The 25,625-nt window shown below is 35.8% G+C and overlaps 1 protein-coding gene across 1 annotated transcript in view; it reads left to right on the top strand.

Moving 5' to 3' along the window:
- The window catches only part of ephb2a (eph receptor B2a), a gene marked incomplete at both ends in the record, with an annotated part of 86,586 nt that extends 64,819 nt beyond the window's left edge, over window positions 1–21,767 (top strand). The window contains 13 exons of the mRNA XM_079802470.1: window positions 4,895–5,050; window positions 7,164–7,499; window positions 12,604–12,728; window positions 13,270–13,432; window positions 14,925–15,033; window positions 15,172–15,236; window positions 15,939–16,061; window positions 16,390–16,637; window positions 19,402–19,617; window positions 19,726–19,875; window positions 20,109–20,302; window positions 21,310–21,465; window positions 21,659–21,767. Of these exons, the coding sequence (XP_079658596.1) occupies window positions 4,895–5,050; window positions 7,164–7,499; window positions 12,604–12,728; window positions 13,270–13,432; window positions 14,925–15,033; window positions 15,172–15,236; window positions 15,939–16,061; window positions 16,390–16,637; window positions 19,402–19,617; window positions 19,726–19,875; window positions 20,109–20,302; window positions 21,310–21,465; window positions 21,659–21,767 (2,150 nt within the window). The remainder of the gene's footprint in view (window positions 1–4,894; window positions 5,051–7,163; window positions 7,500–12,603; window positions 12,729–13,269; window positions 13,433–14,924; window positions 15,034–15,171; window positions 15,237–15,938; window positions 16,062–16,389; window positions 16,638–19,401; window positions 19,618–19,725; window positions 19,876–20,108; window positions 20,303–21,309; window positions 21,466–21,658) is intronic.
- Window positions 21,768–25,625: the final 3,858 nt, after the last annotated feature.

The following is a 25,625-nucleotide window of genomic DNA, read 5'->3' on the forward strand; positions in this document are numbered from 1 at the left end:
TTATGTCTGTCAGTGTAAAAGGCCTGTGATGTCAGTCTCTGCATTGTCTGAGGAAGAATTTACCTTTTTCTCTCCTGCGGATTTAATTTCCTCACTCTTAACCGCTGTGATTTCAGGCTGTGGTTTTTGAGCTGAGCAGCTTGTTTATGAAGCGCAAGCTTGATTCATCCTACTGATTGATGAAGATGCAAAAAGTCTTTACCATAAAAACTTCAAAATACATTTTACATGCAATTGAGTGGCATTTAGCTGTGGCTTTAGTTGAATATATATATAATATATATATATATATATGTGTATATATGTGTATATATATGTATGTATATATATGTGTATATATATGTATGTATATATATGTGTATATATATATATATATATATATATATATGTTTTGAAGACATTTTGTTGTCAGTTGAGTTACAGAACCAGCAAAGTTTCTGTGTTCTTGAATTTATCTTTTTTGTCATGCACTGACTCATAAGTAACTACCTTTTAAAATGTTTTTTCTTGCCCTCAAAGACAGACTAATCCACAAGCCAGTAGCATTCGAGTCCGCATTGTGAAGGACCATTTCATTGGTTGGACCTACTGAACGAATACACTAAATGAGTCTGTGTTTTGAGTCTCTAAGTGGAAACACTGAACAAACTAGGGCATCTCATTAGGAAACGAAATGAACAAATTAGGACGTGTTGTTCGTGAATGAGTTGGCGTTTCGAGTCTAAACAAGACTCAAACTGGGACATGACATTTGTGACTGAGCAATAGTGACCAATAGTGTGTGAATGAAAGAGGGCATCTTGGTCATTCAGTACGAAATATGAGTCAATCTTGGGTGGAAGAATTCTCCTAATTATTTATGTCTAAAAATGACTGCTGGTACACAATTAAAATGAAGTTTTTGATAACCCATGATCCATTGTTTTAATATAGCATGATAAAACCATATAACCTTTTTTTTTAATAAGAAGTAAAACACACATCATGCAAATGAATGTGTTTTTGAACAATTCTGTTGTGAATTATTTATTCAATGACTCAATAAGACTCTAAGTCACCACCTACAGGTAATGATGTAACCTAGAGTGAAGGTGCGGTCACATTAGTGCAATTTCAGTGAAATATCTGCAAAAAAAGCTCACTGTGTCAATAGTGTAGCAATGTTTGAACCACCATTCACACAGAAGTCCCTTTAAAAACAAGTATTCTGTTGGTCATCGTGGTAAATTTCTGTGAAAAACTCGATGCAAAATCAGCGTGGGGAAATGTTTTGCCCTTACATGAAATTCCTGTTTGCGCGGACACCTATTGAAATAACTGTATTTTGCCTGCAAAATTCACAGAGCAACGGTAAATGTAACTACACCTTAAAGGGACCCTCAAGTCACCCTAGGTGTATAACATTCTTCTTTCAGACGAATACAATCGGAGTTATATTGAAAAATGTCCTGGCTCTTCCAAGCTTCCAAAAATATCCATAATTAAAACTTAAAAAACTAAAATAACTAGCTTCCGGCAGATGGCCTACGCAAGTCGGGAGGCCAAACAAATAGGGCTTGGCAACAAACTCAAGCCCCTCTTCTCTATTTCGAAATCCTCTGGCATTTCTCTTTAAAAATTCTTATTTTAGACTTATAATTCATGACCAGTGTTTTGTTTTGCTCTATCCTCTGGACTTCTGCGTTCGTCAATACGCATGCGTTGGGTCAGGGGTTACTCTTTTGCCGTAAATCAATGCGTGAATTCTCACACAAATGCATCGATTCGCTTCAGAAGGTCTTTATTAACCCCCCGGAGCCGTGTGGATATCTTTTATGATGGATAGATGCACTTTTATGGACTTCAAAACAAATCATAATCTGTCATTATAAAGCTTGGATCTAATTTATAACTCTGATTGTATTCGTCTGAAAGAAGAACGTCATATACACCTAGGATGACTTGAGGGTGAGTAAATCATGGCCTAATTTTCATTTTTGGGTGATCTATCCCTTTAAGGCTCACTGAAGAAATCAATGAAAGGAATCTTTTTTGATTCCATCACCAGCACTCTAAAACAACCAGTAATGGCATCGCCATACGGAATTGTTTGGGGGAAAAAAGTTTGATATTCAAACATATTTCGCAAACACTTCCCTCATCTTCCATTGGTCTGCCAAATGGATAGTCCTAACCCATACTCACGCCCCTTGGTTGAGCTAGATTGGGCTGGATTCTTTGTAGATTTTACTTTTTTTTTGTGAGAATCAACCTATGATTTGTCTCTGCATTTAAGAAAATAAGGGAGAAAGTATTTTATCATTGAGAAAATTACACACCATTAAATAAGTAAGTTTGTGTTTAAGAGGCACGGAAATGTCTTTCACCAAAGAATAAACTGTTATACCAAGGCAATAAAGTATTTTCATATTTTCCCTGTTGTAAAATGTGCCTCATAAAAGTGCACAACTGTTCACAGGAATTAAGATAAACAGATCGGTAAGATTACAAAAAATGTGCGCTGCCACAAAGGTCTTTAATCGATTTCTCCCAGAATTCCATTAGCACCTACTTAAATACTCTAGTCATGTACGGTGCTCGGCACACACATCTAATTTGTCGCCAGGATATTGTTCTTCTGTCGTTCTCCCTCTCGCACAGCACAATCTCTATTGTGGAGCCCTGTGGTACCACAGATTTAATTCCACTCCTGTACACTGTCACTCACACCCACTCTGCCTCATTCAACTGTAACCAACACCTCATTCACCACGTCCACCGCTCTAACTCACTGTGATGTGTGAGCGTGTAAGCCTTATATTCCTTCTGGCAGAAAGAGAATGTTCTGTCATCAATCATAGGCTGAGAGCGCCAGCCAAGAGTAATGTTTTACTGTCAAAGCCATTTGGGGTATTAGGCTAATAGAATGAGTTTCATTGTACTTCCTAGAACACACTTTGCTCTTGGTAAGTGTTGATTGCTTTGCACCTGCAGATGATATGTGACACATATTACATCTACCCTCAATCTTTGATTTATATCCAACCGGAGTCATTGGTCTATTTCTGTGTGGTACAAACGCGTGTATTATTGTGAGTGCGGAGGTTATTTTGGCCGAGGGGCAGATGTGGCAGCTGTTGACTGACTGATTTGCTTTGAGCAAATAAAGGATGCTGTCTGTAACTGGGAAAATGTGCGAGTTTTGATTTTGTCAAAACACTGCATGACTATAACATATTCTCTGCAGTCGCATGACAAGATGGTGTAGTCTTTGTTTTTAAGTATATTCTAAATTATGAATGTGTTAACGTCCCGGTTCTCCCAAAAGAGTTTCATGAGGTATGTCCCGACTTTTCACTAAAAATGTAAATATGTCACAGTTTCAGCTGCTAGGATCTATGACTTATAAAGGAATAGTTCGGAATATTAAACGGGTATGGTTTCCACAAAAGTATTAAGCAGCACAGGTGTTTTCAACATTTGTATTAATAAGCTGTGTTTCTTAAGCAAATAATATATTTTCAGCAAATCAGTTTGCATGTATGGTTGTCATAACAATAACTTCACGTTGCTCATAACAATACCTCTGCTGCTCCTCGTCATACACTCAATGCAGGCAGCTTGTCACATTAGCTAACAAGTTGGAGTAATGCCCATAAAACACGTGAACTTACATTTTATATGTAATTTGATATTTAAAATGTTTTATTTGCATTTGATTCTGTTCAGACATTTGGGGAAACTGAATATATAATAAAAGCTGATTATAGGAAAAGTTGATTATATGTCCAGGAAGATAAATGAAACACACAACGTGTAAAATAAATACAACATGACAGCAATATTACAGTATACTACAAATGTAGTAATACACATTTACTCACACATTTAAATGTGACCCTGGACCACAAAACCAGTCATAAGTTGCACGGGTATATTTGTGACAATCGCCAACAATATATTGTATGGGTCAAAATTATAATTTTTTCTTTTATGCCAAAAATCATTAGGATATGAAGTAAAGATCATGTTCCATGAAGATATTTTGTACATTTATATCAAAAATGTATTATTAGCAGTAATATGCAATGCATTGCTAAGGACTTCATTTGGACAACTTTAAAGGTGATTTTCTCAATAGTTAGATTTTTTTGCACCCTCAGATTCCAGATTTTCAAATAGTTGTATCTCAGCCAAATATTGTCCTATTCTAACTAACCATACATCAATGGACAGCGTATTTATTCCGAAAAAAAATGATCCTTGTTTTTGTGGTCCAGGGTCACAAACGGTCTTTTGAAAGTGCGATTATTTTTTATTGCAAGGAAGATATTTTAGAGTTAAAGAGTTGGTCTGTTTATGAATTGTATGTACATTATCATGTAAACTTCTCTTTTTGGCAACACATATTCTTGGTGAAGCAGTTGAAGAATCATAATCAGTACCTAAATATTCAGCTCAGACCTTATTAAAACAACGCTTCCAAAAAATGTAATTAAGTTCTTCATTTAAAAAAGAATTAGGTCTGAATAGCACAAGCGCATTTGCATTTTGTTTTCAGTAAGACTGCTCTGATTTAACAAGGTCTTTGTTAGTTTATTCTACAGATATATCTGAGTGCCATTCGGGTTCTTTGTATGCCAAACAAAAGATTCAAAACTGCACTGGAGGCCCATCAGATGGCATTATGAGGGCTTTCACTTCCTATGTTTCTCTTCGATTCCAAACTGAAATATAAAGATGGCTGTTTTATAAGAACATGTGCTCGTGGGGAGACATTAATGTGAGTCACAGTGATGATAAAGAGCTCCAGATATTTATGTATGCATGATAGGTCTTCAAAGGATCAAAAATGACGTGTTTATTCTGATTTGCTATTCACTATAGTAAACTTTCTCTTCCTTTCTTAATGCAGCCTGTCCGTCTGGGTCCTTTAAAGCCTCTCAAGGGGACCAGCAATGTCTCCAGTGTCCCATCAACAGCCGCACCACCAACGAGGGTGCCACCAATTGTATCTGCCGCAGTGGATATTACCGTACAGACTCTGACCCTGTACAGATGCCATGCACCAGTATGTCATTCTCTTATGCTATTTTATGTCATTTACAGTAGTTTTGACTCTTTTTTGAAAATAAGACAGGCTTTGATCTTCAGAGCACTCAGAAATAGGATTTTCACAGTACAGATGGTAATAAATATGGATGCATGATATACCGGTATATCATATTGGTTCCTGGTCAAAGTGTTGGCCAGTATTACAGATTTTTAGATTTTTTATTTGATCACTATAAATTAATATTTAATTGTGCTGCTCATTTCCTGTATTTTTGCTTTTAGTTTACCTTTGCTAATCTACCTTTCACTTAAAGTTGATCATTTAAAAACAGTAGTAATTTACAATTAATTGCAAATCACAAAATAAATATACATTTTTCATACTGCATTTTGGATTTAAATTTTAGCATTTAAATAGATTGATTTAAGCGTTTTTAAAAATGTATATTTTTAGACAGAATAATATAGAATTTTAATATCTGTCATTTATTTTATTTGATTAATTAAAATAAAAATGAATTATTGACTTGGCAGACAATTTTATTATTGGTGCATATCTAGTAATTAATAAAAAAGTTAGTTTTTGTTGTCGTTATTTAATGATATTAACAGCACTAATATTATTTATAATAATTATTATGTATAATATTGATCATAATAATAATAATACAATTACAATAATAATAATAATTATTATATTATATTGTTTCCATTTGATATATGTTAATGATATAATAGACAGCAGCAGGTTTATTAAGCTACAGTTACATTGCGAGACATATTGCTCATGTTCAAATACACATATGTGACCCTGGACCACAAAACCAGTCACACGGGTATATTTGTGGCAAGAGCCAACAATACATTGAATGGGTCAAAATATCCATTTTTCTTTTATGCCAAAAATCATTCGGATATTAGGTTATCATGTTCCATGAAGATATTTTGTAAATTTCCTACTGTAAATATATACAACATGTATTATTAGTAGTAATATGCATTGCTAAGGACTTCATTTGGACAACTTTAAAGGCGATTTTTTTTTTCAATTTTTAAAAAAAGAATTGCACCCTGAGATTCCAGATTTTCAAATGGTTGTATTTCGGCCAAATATTGTCCTAAATCTTCTTTATTCAGATAATGTATGACTGGTTTTGTGGTCCAGGGTCACATATAAGCATTTAAAAGTGTTTTAATGCTTTTAATCAACCCGACAGCCCTTGAGTACCAAATTGAGTTTATATTGTAAAAAGACTGCTATTGCAATATACTGCTTTATTTTAGTATCAACTTCATTCAGAAAGTACCGGTCATTTTGACATCCCTACTCAGAAAAATTACTTCAGCACAGGAGACTTTCTTGAGCATATAGGCAGTCTTTTGATGAGGTCTTTTGTCTTTTTATTTTTGTATGCGTTTGCCCTTTTTTAAACCTTCAGTTAAGTGCATCAAAAGAAAATGAGTGTGTAACTCTGAACATTCATTCATTGCTGTAACTCACAGAGTAGCGAGACTTGAGATTTGCATAATGCTCTGTTCTTTTTGGACGGGTGGGACAGTGTGAATAGCGGAGTAGTGCTCTACGCTGTCAGTAATCTGAACTGCCGCACTGTGTCCAGAATAGAGGGAGGAGAAAATTCTTCCCTTTAGCTCTTGTTTTACATTACAATGAACCACTTCTCTTTTCATCTCTTGTCATTACCCATTATTAAATTATTACTTTAATGTGGCTTGTTAGAAAGCGGAGATTACTTTGATCCAGTTTCTTTTTTACAGGAACAGTGATAATAGGCTAATGCATAAGTGAAAATCAGATCATAAAGACACACGTTGGATCTGTTAGAATGTGCTTAAGTCAGCAACCCTGCAGACTATGAGGGAAAAAAAACATGGGACAGGACACGTAAAGTTACTTTACATCACATAGGCCTTATTTAGGGGAACTTTAGGTAGGCTACTGTTGCGACTAAAGATTACATTTCAAACACAAATTCAAAGGTTTCACATACTTTTCCCTGCACATTACACCACATAATACAATAAATTATTCCTGGGCTTGGGTTTAATTAAACGCATGTCCCGATAAGACATAGACTTGCTGATGAGGCAGTGTGTTTCTCTTTCCACAGCGGTTCCGTCTGCGCCCCAGAGAGTGATTTCTAGCGTGAACGAAACCTCCCTGCGGCTGGAGTGGGATCCACCGAAGGAGAGCGGAGGGCGTCAGGATGTGGTCTACAACATCATCTGCAAAAGCTGCGGTTCGGGTCGAGGGGCCTGCACTCGCTGCGGTGACAATGTGCAGTTCGTGCCCCGTCAACTGGGCCTGACTGATACACGGGTCCATATTAGTGACCTGCTGGCCCATACACAGTACACTTTTGAGATCCAGGCTGTGAGTGGAGTGTCTGACCAGAGTCTCTACTCACCTCAGTTCACCGCTGTCAACATCACCACAAACCAGGCTGGTAAGACACAGTAAACACCGGTTCATAGTCGAAATGTTTTCAACTTGCTGTGGGCTGAATTTGACCTTGAATTACAGGAGCTTTTGTTTTGCCAGGCACCTTTTCTGGAAATGAGTATATATATATATATAAAATACTGAGCAGCGGCATTATCACAGTTTATTCGCTATAGTTTAGAAAATGGTAATAAAATATGACAAGAACTCAGAGTTAAACTGTGTCAGAACTAATTAATCTTGATAATGTCAGATAACTTTGATAGAAAGGTATGTAATGGATTACAATCAACCAATCAGCTGTCAGCTGTTAAATTTAAGTACACAATTAGATAATACCCATTTTGGTCAACCAATTACCAAGTAAAGCCTAATTTTGTTCAGTCTGTGGTGTAAAAGGTCGCATTAGAAATGAAAGAAAAAACACTTAAGCAAAACATGGTCAGGTCAAAGTGTCTGAATCATGTTGGTCCCAAATTTGTATCAATTTTACTGGTAGTCGACTTTATGAAGAATTTTTGGGTATAATATGTCACAGTTTAACTTTATTTTGCTCTCCTCACTTACATACATGAACTATAGTGTCCTGCACCCATTAGTAAAAAAATTGTATCTGGTGTCTGAATAATTTTTGGTTTGACAGTAGCTAAATATTTAAATGTGCAAACTAAGACCTATTTATATGTTATATTATTAATATATTTTATATTATTAATAATATAATTATTGCTATTTTATTATACTATACTATATAATACTATATATTATATATTTATTTAAAAAGTATAAAATAAAAATATACATATACATGTATGTGTATGTGTGTGTGTGTGTGTGTGTGTGTGTGTGTGTATATATTTATTTTTGTATGCGTTTGGCCTTTATTTATAGTTTGTGTATGTGTGTGTATATATATATATATATATATATATATATATATATATATATATATATATATATATATATATATATATATATATATATAAGATGTGCAAAATATTATCTGGAAAATATATAATTAATCTCATTATTTCCAGCTAGTATTTAGTTTGAAACAGTAATACTATACATGTTTGGTAAACTGCTGATCCCCTAAAGCCTCTTTCAGTCCCCTGGGGGTCCTTGCATACAACATCAAAAATCCCTGAACTATTGATCCGAAATGATCTTGTGAGCTACATTTAGCTACGGTCACCTCTAGATCCCTGCTTATTTTGAAAATATGTTTGCTAATCACCAGACTGTATTCACACGCTAGTATTGCTCTGAGTCTCACGATTCACGTTGCCTAGTTTTTTCCCCCTGCTGCATTGAGTATTATATGACTTCATCATGAAACTGATGTATTTGCATCTTTTTATCTTCACCTGATCAGGTTTCTCATGTTCCTTCAATTTTATCAGAAAACTGAAAGCTAGTCCACAACACTCATCATATTGCTCTGTACAAGGATTTGAAATGTCAGTCAAAAAGAGCCAGTTCAAATGGAACATAATAGTGTTTAATAGAGCATTTTAATGAGAGCCGTGCCCTCGGCTGTGCTGCAGTGAACTCGCTGGCCCTATCACTGGAGGCTGGGGCTCCACCGGTGTGCCTGTCAGTCCACATTACCGCTTCACTGCTGCCATTAAAAGACAAAAATCCACCTCACACCACCCGCGTCCCCCCAAACACAGAGAGAGGGACAATGCCAGGACCGGCTGCTCAGCCAGAGCCCAAGCATGAGCTCAACAGACACGGGTTTACACAGCACTCAGGAACTATAAACGTCCTCCCACGCTCAAGGATTTATTAATAATGTTTCTTTGACAAACTTACAGTACAAGCTAATGTTTTTTTTATAAAATGCGTGATGTGCGAATCAAGTGCTAATAGGCGAAAACAGTGTAAGAAAATTATTATTATTATTATTAATAGAAGTTTGATTTTAGATTTAGCCTCGGGGAAGGAGTTCCAAGAATATATCTTTAAAAAACATGTTTCTTGATACCATAAGAACCTCCATTTTGGAAACATTGTCTTGTCGGTATTCCCATTAATGTTTTAAAGTCTTTAATACATTGTTTCAAGCTGCGATTGACTAGGAAATTATTTAGTCGTTTGCCACAGTGGAAATTCTTGTGGAGAAAAGAATGATTCTGCGATCCATTTTAGATGGAACTGCTCGTAATCTGTTCCTCTTATTCTCCTCCAGAATACCGCAAGGACATATGAATTTATGATTTTCACTGAGAGAGTACTACTTGTATTTCTCATAAATTGCAGTCAAAGAGAGCAGCGGAATGATGAAGTACCACTTACTGCAAACTCTTTGGAAAACTGATCACCTCATCAAACCGAGAGAACTTATTTTCATATATTATGACTTGCTCTATTTTATAGCCACATACCTGTGGTGGATTCTCTCCAGACGTTCTTGGGTTTCTTCCCGTTAAGCAGTTCCTTTGAAACATTGTAGAGTGTTAAAGGAACCATGGGTGCTTAGAATAAACAAGATTCAAAGGCTAATAGCATTTTTGTTGTTGTCATTATAGTATAAGTATAAGGTTAGGGTCAGTAAGAATTTTTTGAAAGAAGTTAATACTTTTATTCAGCAAGGATGCATACATTTTTTTTTTACATGGCTACAAAAGATTTGTTTTTCAAATAAAGTCTGTTATTTTGAAATAGAAAACAGTTATTTCAAATTATAATATTTCACAATTTTTGATTAATTAAATATATGAGCATAAGAGACATTAAAAAATCTGACCCCAAACTTTTGAACAGTAGTGTACCTGTACAAACTTTTATTTTCTATACATTTTCAGATCTTGCTAGTTTCAAACAACTTTATTACTACCATGAAACAATAAAGTATACATCTTAAACAATATTAATACTGTTCAATTAAACTGACTGGTGACCAGGGGCTCCAAAAAGGAACATAAAGCTCTATAAAAGCTGTCTGTATACAACTTGGGCACTTCCAAGTCTTCTGAAGCCATATGATAGTTTGTGTGAAGGAAAGAACGAAATTTAAGTTGTAATGTTGCTGGTCATCATTCACTTTTATTGTACGAAAAAGAGCAGTTTGAACATTCCACTTAATTGCCTGTATTTCGTTGAAAAAATAATCTCACACCGGTTTCAAAAGACACCAGGGTGAGTAAATGATGATAATTAGACTGGTTTTCTCTTTATTAATGACCCAGACTGCGGTCCTGTCATCAGCATATTTGCAAATTATGGGGGTTAAAAAGTTACATGCGCCTGAGGAATTGAATTCTGTGATTGTTTGGAATGGTTCGTCTTCCTATTTAGAGTGCTAGTCTAATCACATCTGTCTTTCCTAGTGTTGTTTAGATGAATCTCTCCAAAATACACAAAGGCACACTCAACTTCTCAACAATCCCATCCTCCTCACACACCATCCCACCATTCAGTGCAGTAAATCAAGACACAGAGCCTGTTCTGCCCATCGAAACTAGCGCATGGAAAAACACTTAATCAGAGCTCAGGATCGAAGTTTACAGAGAAACTAAATAGCACAAGACATATTTTTTACACAACATTGTGTGCTTGATATTCCTGAGCTCTGATCGGCAACAGAGAACGCATAACCTGAGGCCTCGAACTCTCAGAGCAATCAACCATCAACTTTATGCCAACTATAAATTCAAAATATAAAACCTCTTTCTTTGGGCATAACAGTCATCATAAAACAGAGATGGCACATGTGAAAGAGTATCGGTGTCATTTATTTGACCAATTTATTTTGAAAATGATTAAAATCAATGGTCTTAAAAGCTGAGATATTGTCTTACCTATTATATTTTATCACGCATGTCTGGGGAATCAGTATTTGGCATATAAACAGAAGCACTTTCCTCCTTACAAGCATGCCAGGAGCACACTTTATGTACTAGGCATCGATTGGCTTTAAGGCACTGCAATTTGTTTGATCTTTAAACCATGAGAGCAGTTTTACCAGCAGCCATTGTGTTTGCCAGCTTTCACGCTTGTCTTTTAGCTTCTTTAAGCTTGTAAATGATAATGAAGTGTTAAATGGCCTTCCAGAGTCTTTCTTTCCAGTTAGTAGTCAGCCTGAAGCTGCAGTTGATATAATGGCTCCTCTATATCCAAAACGGCACGGGTGCCAGGGATCTAACAGCATAGCACTCACAGAGGCCAGTTAGCATGTGAGCCCTAGCTCCAGATCCATGGACATTATAGCTGATCTTTGTTGGTAATAGTGTTGTGCTTAAGGAGAAATGTATATGCTGTTGTTGATCTTTCCAGATGTCAAAAATAGTGAACACCCTTCATTCATTATCTAAACTTAAGTACTCCAGGGGTTCTGTTGAGAAGATATTCACAACCGTTCAAAGGTTTGGGGTCGATAGGATTTTTTTACAAATATGTTTTGAAGGAAGTCCCTTATAATAATATTTCACAATTGGCCGTTTAAAAAAAAAAAATAGTTTTATACAATTTAAATGGTTTAATGTAAAGAATTTTAAAATGTAATGTATTCCTATGATGGCAAAGCTGAATTTTCAGCATCATTACTCCAGTCTTCATATTACCCTTCAGAAGTCATTCTAATATGCTGATTTGATGCTCGAGAAACATTTATTATTATTATCAATGTTGAAAACAGATGCTGCTTAATATTTCTGGGGAAGCTGATATAGACATTTCATAATAACAGCATTTATTTAAAATTAAAAATTTTTGATCACTTTTGATCAAGATACTGCATCCTTGCTGAATAAAATTATTCATTTCTTTCCAAAAAAATCTTGCTGACCTCAAACATATTGTATTAAATATGGTGAATAAAACATATTGAACATAGATTTTCAATAATAATTTTAATGAAATATTTTTAAGCAATTTTCTAAATGATCTATTGAGGATTATACAGTGTATCGATCTTAATGTTTAATGCTAAATTAGAGAGAGTCTTTGGTTTGGCTGAGATCCTGTGTGGTGATCTAAACACTGTCAGGATTATAGTTTTTGACAATTTTTTTCATGAAAATAATCTCAGATGAACCCCTACACTTTTGTATCCAGCTATACATTTCTCATTTGTTTCCTTTGTTTCATCATCCTCTCTACAGCTCCATCTGCTGTGTCAATCATGCATCAGGTCAATCGAGCTGTGGACAGTATCACATTGTCCTGGTCCCAGCCAGACCAGCCCAATGGAGTCATTCTGGACTATGAGCTGCAGTATTATGAGAAGGTAATAAATCGTCTCATAATAAAATGCTGAAGATGATCCTCTTCTCGCAAAGAATAAAACATTCAATGATCATAAACTGAGGTGATCTTTAAAGCAATTAAAAATAAGTCTTTTCAACAACAACAATTACTTTTTTACTTGTATTTGTTCTGGTCTTGTACAAGCTTAAATTAATTTAGTTCATTTAGGCCGGTTTCACAGACAGGGCTTAGATTAAGCCAGGATTAGGAATTCAATTTAATTAGCTTTTATAAACATGCCTTAGAAAAAAACATTACTTATGTGCTTCTTGAGACAAAACAATGGCATTGACATATTTTAATATATATCAGTGCAAGTTGCTTTCAGTTATAACCGTTCAAACGTGCAATTTAGTTAATAACTAGGTTTAAGCCCTGTCTGTAAAACCAGGGGTTAGTTAGACTGTTAGATTCATTGACTTTCTTCAAAAATGTGCCCTATTTTATAATTCTAAATGTTAATGTAGGTTTTTATATGGCCTTTATTTTATGATGATCTCTGATCTTTGATCCAAATCTAGAATATGGCTGAGTTGAACTCCTCTCTGCTGCGGAGTCAGACTAATACAGCAGTTATCCGGGGCCTAAAGCAGGGGACCATCTACGTGTTCCAGGTACGAGCCCGAACAGTGGCGGGCTTTGGACGTTTCAGTGGGAAGATGTACTTCCAAACAATGACTGAAGGTATTGGACTTAAACAGACTTTTGAAACTAGACATTTTGGTGTTTTGCTTTCCTAAATAATAGTCTGATTATTTCTGTACAAGTCAATGAAATTGTCAACAGTTAATAAGGTGTCTGGCAAATACTGCTTTCCTGTCTCTGAAATGACATTAACCGTAGTCAGTTGGAGGACAACTTTAGATCTATGTGCCATGGGTAACGGCGGAATCATGAGCCAGTGGCCAAGCCATCGCAGCATGCTGTTTATTTCCAATACTAATCTTATGAAAATGTAAACATTTTGCTACACTTAGCTACTTGGAAACACATTGATTTAATTTGAGCCGGGGACACACAAGCTGGGGGAGGGCATTCATAATTCTTAATGGGGGATGACAGATGTATCGCTATTTCTTATTTCCGCTATGTTTGTTTGCACCGATATTCAGAGAATCGTATCTGTCAGATTCACATCACTTAAATTCATCCCCTTCTCCCAAAATACATAATTAAGTGACCGGTGAACTGAGATTAGAGTAAACTATATTGTTTCCTACAAAATGTGTATCTGTTATGAATAAAACACGTCGTCAAATTATAATAAAGCATTGTTATTGCTGTTTCCATAGACGTTAGTGTGTATTTTACAGACTATAAATGTCTGAAACCTAAAATAATCATTATATGGTTGAAAACACTGAATAATTATGATATATTAAAAGCGCTGTGCGTGTCCTTCTCTGGCTCGTGCCAGTCAAACTGCAAAAACACATTTGAATTTAGCAGTTGATCACATGATGCACTGAACATTCTAATCCCACCGGTGGGATTGTACACGGTAAAGGGTTAAAATTAATCGTGTTTCATATAAGTCAGTCGATTGTTGAAGATGATTTAACAGCTTAAGAATGTTTGTGAGCCAATTTTCAGCCAAATATGGCAGCAAAAATATTTGAGTCAATTTACTTTTTACACTACCATTCAAAGGATGCATTAAATTGATCAAAAGTTGCAATGACATTTATATTGTTACTAAAAAAAATTCCCATCATATAATCCTGAAAAAATGTATCACATTTTCCTTATATATTAAGCAGCATCTGTTTTCGAGATTAATAATGAGAAATGTTTCATGAGCAGCAAATCAGCATGTTAGTATGATTTCTGAAGGAAATAGAAAGCAGTTTTATTTTATGATATTTCAAAATATCACTATTTTTGCTGTATTTTTGATCAAATAAATGCAGCCTTGGCTAGCATAAGAGAATTGTTTTAAAAACATTTTAAAAATATGTTTATCTTGATTCTTTGCCAACATTTAGATTAATACCTCTGAATTTCAAATGTTAATCTTCATATTTAAAATTTGGGGAAACCAAAAATGTACTTGGATGTTAGTGTTTCCTGCAGCTCTGCTGAAACCTCCGAGCAGTTTCTTTGTTTGTTTGTTTTATTTTTAAAGTGATTTTAAAAATCTTATCTGATTTTGTGTCTGCCATGTGTACATCTGAAGACGAGTATAACTCCAGCCTGCAAGAGAAACTGCCCCTCATTATCGGCTCTGCTGCTGCTGGTGTTGTTTTTCTCATCGCTGTGGTTGTGCTAATTATCGTCTGTAATCGGTGGGTCTGTTGGTAATCATGATCTGGAATAAATTCAAACTGAACATATGTTTTATTTCCTCTTTCTCTTATTAATTGAGAAATAGCTTCAAAGTGCTTGAAAGTCTTTCTCTTGTTTTCCTGTTGGGGTCTCATCAGGAGGGGCAGTGACAGGACAGAGTCTGAATACACTGACAAGCTTCAGCATTACACCAGCGGCCACAGTGAGTAAACCATTCAGACATAGATGGAATATTTCATTTGTGCTTATAATATTTACTTGATGTTTTTTTAAACAAGACTCAAATAATTAAATGAAAACGGTAGACTGCTGCACACAGCACACATACACATTGAAACCACAGCACAACTTTACTTACAGTTTGAAAATCTTTACCACACAATACCACTTTATGAACTATTGGAATGGGTCCATATGGTATTGGTCAAATGTGCACTTAAGCTAGCTGATATACATTCATTCATACACATGCAGAAACCATAAGTAATTTAATTTGAGCTTCCTCTCCCAGAAGTGCTTGCGTGCTTCCACTTTATTATTTAGCTTGTTTGCCATGTCAGTCAGTGTAATTTTGTATTGATGGGTATTATAATATTCACATACAATTTTATTGTTATTTAAATAATTAACCATACATAGCTGATTCTTGAGATATGAAACAAAACAGGCTACAGCAGTGGAAAATGATTATTTTAAAATGAATTCATTTGAAATGTTAAAGTATACTAAAAATGTATATTTACAATTTTGTGACATGGTTGTGAAAAAAAACAAAACATATAACATAAAATAATATAATATACAAATGTAGCATCTCTCAAGAATCATCAAAATATAATTATTACAATAATATAGGCCATATATGTCTGTTGCATACACTGCAGCTCGTGTTTCTCTTTCCAAGTGTCTCCAGGAATGAAGATCTACATTGATCCTTTCACGTATGAGGATCCCAATGAGGCAGTGCGTGAGTTTGCCAAAGAAATAGACGTGACCTGTGTGAAAATCGAGCAAGTCATCGGTGCAGGTGAATGTCACTGTTCACGTCAATTAGGTATAATTTAATACGCCTGAATTGCATAGAGTGCTGATTTGCAGTCTAACCAACATCTTTGCATCTCATCTAGTTAGTCGACTGCATATAAGCAAATCAGCAGTTAATTAGAAAGCAGCTGCAATCTAGCAAAAGCCTGGAGCTCTTGATTTGTTTAATTATTGCACCTTTAATTATTGTTAAAGGAGCAACAAAGTTTTGGTAAACCAGGCTGCTAATTTAATTATTTTCATCTAATTGATTTTTATGTTAAAGTTCCTGAGGTGTAATCAACTGGTCTATACATGGGTTAACTTTCTAGGCGAGTTTGGAGAGGTATGTAGTGGTAATCTCAGGCTTCCTGGGAAGAGGGAGATTCTGGTGGCCATCAAGACTCTGAAATCAGGCTACACTGAGAAGCAGCGGCGGGACTTCCTGAGCGAAGCCAGCATCATGGGACAGTTCGACCATCCCAACATCATCCACCTGGAGGGGGTGGTGACCAAGAGCACTCCAGTAATGATCATCACTGAATTCATGGAGAACGGATCACTGGACTCCTTCCTTCGGGTAAGTTCCAATGTTGCTGCAAGAAAATACAGCATCGTTAAAAGTGCACTTCAATTTTGTAAGTTGAATTTTTGTACTTACTGACACCTAGTGGTGTGGATGCAGTATCACGCAGAAAATAAAAAGTTTTTAGCTATTGATGACTTTTTTTTTTTTTAATCTCTATTTACAGTTAACCATCATTGATTTATTCCAATTTAAGTTAAATTGTCCAGTAACAGTAAAATTTGGCTGTGATGTGACCTGCTCTATGTAGAGTAAAATTGCTTGTATTAAATAGGACACTGATATGGCTAGCATATTCATTACATTAAAGGGGTGGTAAAACACATTCTTTCGAAGGCTTGATTGTGTTTGTGGGGTGCACTGTAACATGTGTTCATGCTTCGTTTTTAAAAAATTTCATTATTTTTCAGATATTTTACCTTTATTCTACACTGCTCTGTCCCTCCTTGTAAAAACGGTCTGATGGTTTCCGGGTTCTATGAAGCCGGTCCCTCAAAAATACGCAATGGGCTCAGATTGGTTAGCTGGCCCAGTGTGTTCTGATTCGCTAACCGCCTAGTGCATGTTTGTTGGAAACGTTTCGCCCCTTACCTTTACCGGTAGACTGTGCTTTGGTAGTATTAGAAACAATGGCGTCAATACAACCATACCAATTTGAGCCCGAATCAGACCCAGACAATATTAGTGAAGATGATCGAGCAGAACCTGTTCATTCCTCAAGAGTAAAGACTGCGGATCTATAGTGATCGCTAATGAATGGCACTGTTACTTTTGTATTTTTAGAACAATTATAGCCAAATATCTGTTGCAAGAACTATTAACCCAAAAGGAACATTAAACATTGGCTTTGTTTACCATGTTTAGCATGCCCATAGATAAACAAGCATGTAGATAAACAATTCATAAAAGCTCTAATCAAAGAATAATTTACAACCTTTGTAACATTAGGTGTTTGTCGGATAACGTTAAGTATGAATGAGCATTTAACAAACTGGTTTGCAGAGCCAAACAGCATTGTCATTTGTTTACTTCCTTGCTACAACGTACAATTAACAATATGAACTATTACAGGAAAACACATCAACAAAAAATAAATCATACTTACAGGTTGTGGCCCGTAAACAGCTTCTGTTTTTAAAGTTGGAACTGCTCCATCTTTCAGGACAAGCCGTTGTGCTAATCCTGCATTGAACTCGCGAAGATTGTGGAAGCTTTCTTCCGTGAAATGTGCAGCACAGAGAGCGAGATTTGGGTAATAATTATGAGGGACCGAGTTAAAAATATATTTTAACCATTGATCCCTAACTCCCCCGTCCCTAGGAAGGCTGAACAAAGTGGACCTGCAATCCGGATGAAAATAACAGCGTTTTGTCGGACACTCCAGCCTACTAACTATACCACAACAACTCTTCCCCACAGCAATACAAAATGGCCTCGCCCCCTCATTTAATTTTCTCGGAGGAGGGGTTTATGTAAATATTGGGACTGGTGATGTCAGCAACCCTGGAGGAATGTCTGTAGTCCCTACTGGCCGTTTGCTGTAGTCCTTAGAAATTGATTTCTTTAAAAGCAAATATCTCCCTTTGCTTTAAACTTTGAACGTTGTAACTTTGCAGATGTTGTTTATGCTCAAACAGCAACATTACACACTAGCTAAAGTTAGAAAAGTGAAATCGTGGTTTACCACCCCTTTAAAGTGTACATGATTTTAATAAACATTTTTGTTTTAATTTCCAAAATAAATATTTACACTACAGTTCAAAAGTTTGGAATCTGTAAGATAAACATTTTTGTTTTAATTTCCAAAAGAAATATTTATACTACAGTTCAAAAGTTTGGAATATGTAAGAGTTTGAAAGAAGTCTCTTATGCTCATTTATTTGATCTAAAATACAATAAAAACAATAAAAAGAAATGTTTAATTTAATTTAATTTAATTTAAAACAACTGTTTTCTATTTGAATATATTTTATAATGTAATTTATTCCTGTGATGTCAAATCTGAATTTTCAGCATCATTACTCCAGTCTTCAGTGTCACATGATCCCTCAGGAATCATTTAATATGTTGATTTGTTGCTCAAGTTTTGAATTAAAATCTTTAACATTATAAATGGCTTTACTGTCACTTTTGATCAGTTTGTTGTGTCTCAGAAAAATAAACATATTATTTTAAAAAAAAATTATCTTACTGACCGCAAACTTTTCATCAGTGTTTTATTTAAGGTTTAACTTTTTTAAGTAAAAAAACACGAGTGCTCCTTTTTGGCAGCATGTGCCATTTAATCATGCTTATCCGTTAAAAAACATCTCACAACATTTTTAGACTTTGTTTTCTCCCTATGTAAATTATTTACAATCCACTTTTGTTTATTGTAATTCTGTACATTTAGATTTATGGCACCTCATTTAAAAAACAACTAATATTTTTGCCTACATGTACACATTTCCCAAAAATCAATTCAGTTCAGCTTTTTACCTCAAAATATGTGACGACACTTGTCCTTGTGCTGCTTTTAGCTGACCCATGATCCCATTGGGCAGGACCCAGATGTGTCTGCCGAGAGGCACAGCTGGACTGAAATCTAGAAATTGTGACACAAGCTCACAGAACAAAGATGTTTTGCTAGAAAGACTGATTTTATAATGCTAGAAATGCATTAATGTAGAGAAGATATATATATGTGTGTATCCTTATACACATGCTTTTAAAATATAGTATTTTAATATATTTCTGTATTCTCTGTATGTCCTCTTAGCAAAATGATGGCCAGTTCACTGTCATACAGTTGGTCGGCATGTTGCGTGGCATTGCAGCTGGCATGAAATACCTCTGTGACATGAACTACGTACATCGCGATCTGGCTGCCCGCAACATACTGGTTAACAGCAATCTAGTCTGCAAAGTATCCGACTTTGGGCTTTCTCGCTTCCTGGAAGATGACACTTCAGATCCTACATACACAAGTGCCCTGGTGAGTGTGTGTTCAGTGGGTCATACGGCCTGATGCACTGTGGCAACACCTAATTTCATGCTAATGCATTATGTGTTCAGTTCCTAACTAAATTCAGTGTCCACACAGGGAGGGAAAATTCCAATACGATGGACTGCTCCCGAGGCCATTCAATACAGGAAGTTCACTTCCTCGAGTGATGTGTGGAGTTATGGGATCGTAATGTGGGAGGTCATGTCCTATGGAGAGCGACCGTACTGGGACATGAGCAATCAAGATGTATGGAACCATTACATGGTCATATTGATGATTATAGATTATAGTTTTCATCAAGCTACTGTACATTCAAGAAGAGCTGGATAAGGATGTCCCCTAGTGGACAAATGATGTCATGAAACAATATCTGCAAGTGCATTCAAGAACATGTACAATATAAAAGTTTTAGTTTAGTATGATTTTATGAGGTTTCTGATGTATTCTTTAATCAGTGATTTCTGCTCCCATATACCCAGGTAATAAATGCAATCGAGCAAGATTATAGGTTACCTCCTCCTATGGACTGTCCAAATGCACTGCACCAACTAATGTTGGACTGCTGGCAGAAAGACAGAAACAACCGTCCGAAATTCAGTCAGATTGTTAACACTCTGGATAAGATGATCCGTAATCCTGGCAGCCTGAAGGCCACCACTCCTCTCTCTTCAGGGTAAGAGGTTTTATTTTGGGACTCAACACAGGCTCTTAAGCACTGGGCACTGAATTGTATTCAATTCATTAGTCTGGGTAAAAAAAAACTGTATCCTTAGCACTGGTATCTTTAGCATCTTGATCTTAGAATATAGAAATAATAAACGTATTAATAAACTTATATTTCTTTTCTATTTATTAAAGAAATGTTAAGTTAAGTTGTGACATAAGTTTTGTACAGAAAATGGTCAATTGGGGGGACAAGTTGTGGGGAGGCCCTGTCCAAAACCCCTCTCCCCGCCCCTCTACACCGCTCATACCCCAAGGATTTATTAAATTGATCTGAGTTTAATTTATTTCTAGAGCACATTTAAAAACAACAGTAGTTGACCAAAGTGCTGTACATAAAGGGTCATAAAACAAACAACAATAATAGGGTACTCTACATAGTATTGCACATTACAGGTCAGAAATTGATTCAAAGTGACAGTAAAGACATTTATAATGTTACAAAAGATTTCTATTTCAAATAAATGATGTTCTTTTGAACATTCTAATCATCAAAGAACCCTGAATTTTTTTTGCACAGTTTCCACAAAAAATATTATGCAGCACAACTTTTTTTAACATAATAATAATAAATGCATAATAATAATATTAATAAATGCACCAAATCAGCATTATAATGATTTCTGAATAATCATGTGACACTGAGGACTGGAGTAATGATACATTTTAAAATATATTAAAATAGAAAACGGTTATTTTAAATTGTAATAATATTTCACAATATTACTGTTTTTACTGTATTTTTGGATCAAATAAACCTTGGTGAACAGAAGAGACTTCTTTCAAAAATAATACAAAGACTTAAAAACTTCTGAACGGTAGTGCATGTTATTATGAATTGTACCGTGTCATTTTTTTTATTGGTCTGAGATAATTTATTTCTAATTTAGCATAATACACTTTTTTAATACACGTTACACTAGTTCCTATACTTGTGATGTTGATTCTGTTTTACAGCATACATCTACCTCTGCTGGACCGCAGCACACCAGACTTCTCCAGCTTCAGCACAGTCGATGAATGGCTGGATGCCATCAAAATGGGCCAATACAAGGAGAACTTTGCCAATGAAGACCTCACTACCTTTGAAGCTGTGTCTCAAATGACTATGGAGTATGTTTTCACTATCTTCCGTAAAGCTTACTGGATTCATATCGATCAATTTCTTTACTAAGTTACAGGACCAGATGCCGTAGCCACCGGAAGCCTATTACTGTGAAGTTGATTGATAGCCTTGTCTGCTTAGATCATTCTTTGACGACGGCATTATGCAGTGTTCTCTTACGCCCTCTTTCTGTCCTTGCAGAGATATTCTGAGGGTGGGAGTCACACTAGCCGGTCACCAGAAGAAGATTCTCAACAGTGTGCAGATGATGCGCGCCCAAATGAACCAGATACAGTCTGTGGAGGTTTGATTCTTAGGATTGGAGGAAGGGACCAGCCTGTGCACACCAGACCCCTGTGGACCTCCTCACAAAAAGACGCCCTCCCCCTCAGCAAGCCCAGCAGTAGTCACTTTCTCTGGGGATGATCAAGAACAGATCACCACAAGAACACTATGGTCTCAATACAGCACCAGCACACTGAAGGCAAGCTGAAGTCTTTCCAACGGCCAAAACTCTCCATAAATGTCATTCTGGCTGCATTTACATGCATAAAAGCCTCATGTCTTTTCAGATGTTAGTATATCATAGTCAGATTTCATAGACATAGGCATGAAACGGAAGTTGCGATAGTCTTTTCTTCCCTATTGTGACGTATGGCCAAGTGAAACGCCTTCTCGGACAAGATACTGCTGTGATCTCATGTGAGCGACAGGTTGTCCGGCTAAATTCTAATTTAAGGTGCAAACAAACATATAACCTACATATGTATTTCTGGCATATTCACCTTACTCTAAGCAGCTCTCTTTTATATATTTTATGAAATGCACCCATTATACTATTAAAATTCAAATATTAAAAGAATATGACAGTTCTGTATAAGAATCTTGTGCAGTGATCTTTATCATGATACTGTCACATTGGGTGTAATTTTAATCAGAATGTTTCTATATGCATAATAAAAGGGAAGAAAAGGTTGTTTATGCATGTAAATGTAGCCACGATCACATGCTATTTTATCAAGTTTATTTTGGCTGTTAGTTCTCTGGGTAAATCTGCAATCTCATTAGATAAGGTCAAATTAGATTTTGATCGTATATACAGTATATACCCTTTACTTTGATATGGTTTGGTTCTCATCTATATTCACCAGAAATAACAGGATATGTTGTCTGGTTGTCAATCTGAAATAGACTATGGACTAATAGCAAGGGGGAAAAAAAAGAGAAACAATTATACATGTGTGATACTCATGTATGATGAGGAATGATCCATGTGATGGATCTTGAGCTGGCAGCACTTGCCAATATGAGGACTATTATAGAAATTCAACTATGTGAATAGTAGACAAAGCAACCAGTACTGGTTCAGTATGATATTGGGGTTTTTTGTACAAAGTAATGTGATGAATATTTTTTTATTTTCTTCATGAGTTTTATTTATTTGTTTTATACTTTATAACACCCTTTCTTTCAACGTAACCATATAATCATGCACCAATGTTGTACTGCAGATGTTTTGGTCACATATCGGAGGCATTTCAAGTGCTGTTTTCCTCAGAGCCTGCCAACAGAATTAAAAAGAAGTGCAGGCTGGATTTAATTTTGATGTTTATTTTCTGTCCCAATTCTATATGTTCCTTGATGGGATTTTTTTCTTTCATATTTCATTTTTTGACCCCCCCCTATTTTCCTGTTGACATTTTTATTATTTCTTGTATTTATATATATGTATACATACAATTATTGGTCTATAAACAGTACTGGTCAGAATTATTGGCACCCTTGATAAATATGGTGAAAATGATCTGCATTGTTAATCCTTTTGACCTTTTATTTAAAAAAAATCACAAAAATCTAACCTTTCATTGAAGTAAAACAATTAAAAAAAGAGGGAAATTGTCATTATGAAATACATGTTTTTCTCTAAAACACATTAGCCACAATTAATAGCACCCTTTTATCTAAAACTTTTTGCAACCTCCTTTTGCCAAGATAACTGCTCTGAGTCTCCTCCTATAATGCCTGATGAGTTTGGAGAACACCTGACAAGAGATCAGAGACCATTCCTTCATACAGAGTCTCTCCAGATCAGGGGTGGGCAACGCTGTCCTGCAGAGTTTATCTCCAACCCTGATGAAAACTCGCCTGCCTGTAGCCTTAAGGTGCATCTCAATCAGATCCCTAGAGCAGTAGCCAGGACACTGATCAGGGAGTCGGCCACATTCATGTACACAATATACTGATTCCTACTAGGAATATACTAGGAAGCTAGTGAGCTGATTGAAACGCACCCATAGTAATCCTGAAGACATTGGCTGCGTCTGAAAACCTAGGCAGCTGACTTGTTGCCTTATCAGGCAATGACTTGTATGGGAGAGTTTACGCACAAAGGCACCTCACGAAACTGATTTCGGACAGACTTCTGAGGCAGTGTAACAGTTTAATGATCTACAGCAAAATAGCGTGAACTTTGGTGGTAACTAGGCGAATATTTAATTACTGCTACAGTAGTAATGTCTCGCTAGAAATGACATCTGAAGTGGAAAACGTTGGTCAAAAACGTACATTTACAAACAAACTGACCAACAACCGTAACCTTCAGACGCTATCTTTCTTTTCTAGCTCAACTGTCATCGAATGGAACGCATAGGATTGTGGGACATTAAAGGCAGCGGAGGATACATCTGTGCTGCCTTCAAATGAGACAGGAAGTGAAGCTAACATTAGATTTGGACATGCTTGATACCTTCCTACCGTGAAATACGTCCTCCGAAGGCAACATTTTCCAGTTTTAGGACACAGCCATTGATTAGTTTGTTCAGATGTGTTTGATTAGGGTTAGAGCTTAACACTACAGTGGCCCTCCAGAACTGAAGTTGCCCATCCCTGCTCCAGATCCTTCAAATTCCCAAGTCCTCTTTTTTTTCTGTAGGATTCAGGTCAGGGATTTAAGATTTCTAGCCATGATACCATGTATCTAAACAAGATTCCAGGACCTCCAGCAAAAAAAATAGGCCCACAATTTCAAAGATCCAGCAGTATATTTAACCAACCCCAGGACTTGGTTTTACTTTTATGTGATGGATGATTAAGGGAATTTGGCCCTTGTGTTTCCTCATATTTATTCTCCTATGAAACAGGCAGTGATGGCTAGATAATTTCATATTTCTAATCACTCTGGTGTTCTATCAGATTTTCTAGGGGTACCAATAATAAATGTGTATTATAGAAAAACATTTGTTTAATTTTGTGAATTATTATAATTATTTTTTACATTGTTTTACTTCAATGAAAGGTTAGATTTTTGTGAATATTTTTTTATGATAGATCAAAAAGATAAACAATGCAGATTTATTTCCACAGCCTTCTTTGATCATATTTACCAAGGATGGCAATATATCTGACCACACTTCAGAACTAGGGTTCAATGTGGTGACCAGTTACTAAGCATTAGAAGCTCTAATTCTAATCTATTTTGTTGAACTGTTAGATGTTTGACAATCTATTATCTAACATAAAATAAGCATGAAGGTAGCTGGTTTTCAACACTTTAAATGTCCCTGTCTCCTCTTAAAATTGAGATTTGTCCTGTCCCTGCCTTATTTTGTACCCTATTTGTAGAAGTTTTGCCGTCCACATGAAACAGTATTAAGTTCTTGCCACCAAGGAAGTGCTGCACACACAAGAAGTAGCTCATGAAATTGAAGACACATTAGAAAAGACTGCTTTTATTTAAAGATACGTTTTATAATAATGAATAATACATTTTAATATCAAGATGCTCCCTTATTGGTATAGTTTTGTGCAGTTTATCTGAATTTTAGTGGCGTGGCAAAGGTCATTTGATGGGTATGGGCTTGGATTACGTGAAAAGACTTCACTGACCATGCTTGGACATATTTATTTTTCATTTGACATGCTTTACACATTAAACTTCACAACATATTCTGCATTATTGTAAAATACTTAGCAAAATACATGCTTGCTTGTTTGTTGTTTTCAGTATATACAGTGTTGGTTAATAAGCAGTTACAGTTCTAATCTGTTGCTCTTCCCAGAGCACGGCACATTTGTAACCCAAAATAGTTGTTGAGTTGACACTTTGACACTGTGACACTGTCTCTTTAAGTGAATGTGCTTCCTTGTTCACTGGTCTTCCACGTCTAAA

The sequence above is a fragment of the Gobio gobio genome (assembly GCF_949357685.1).
Source record: "Gobio gobio genome assembly, chromosome: 21".
NCBI lineage: Eukaryota > Metazoa > Chordata > Actinopteri > Cypriniformes > Gobionidae > Gobio > Gobio gobio.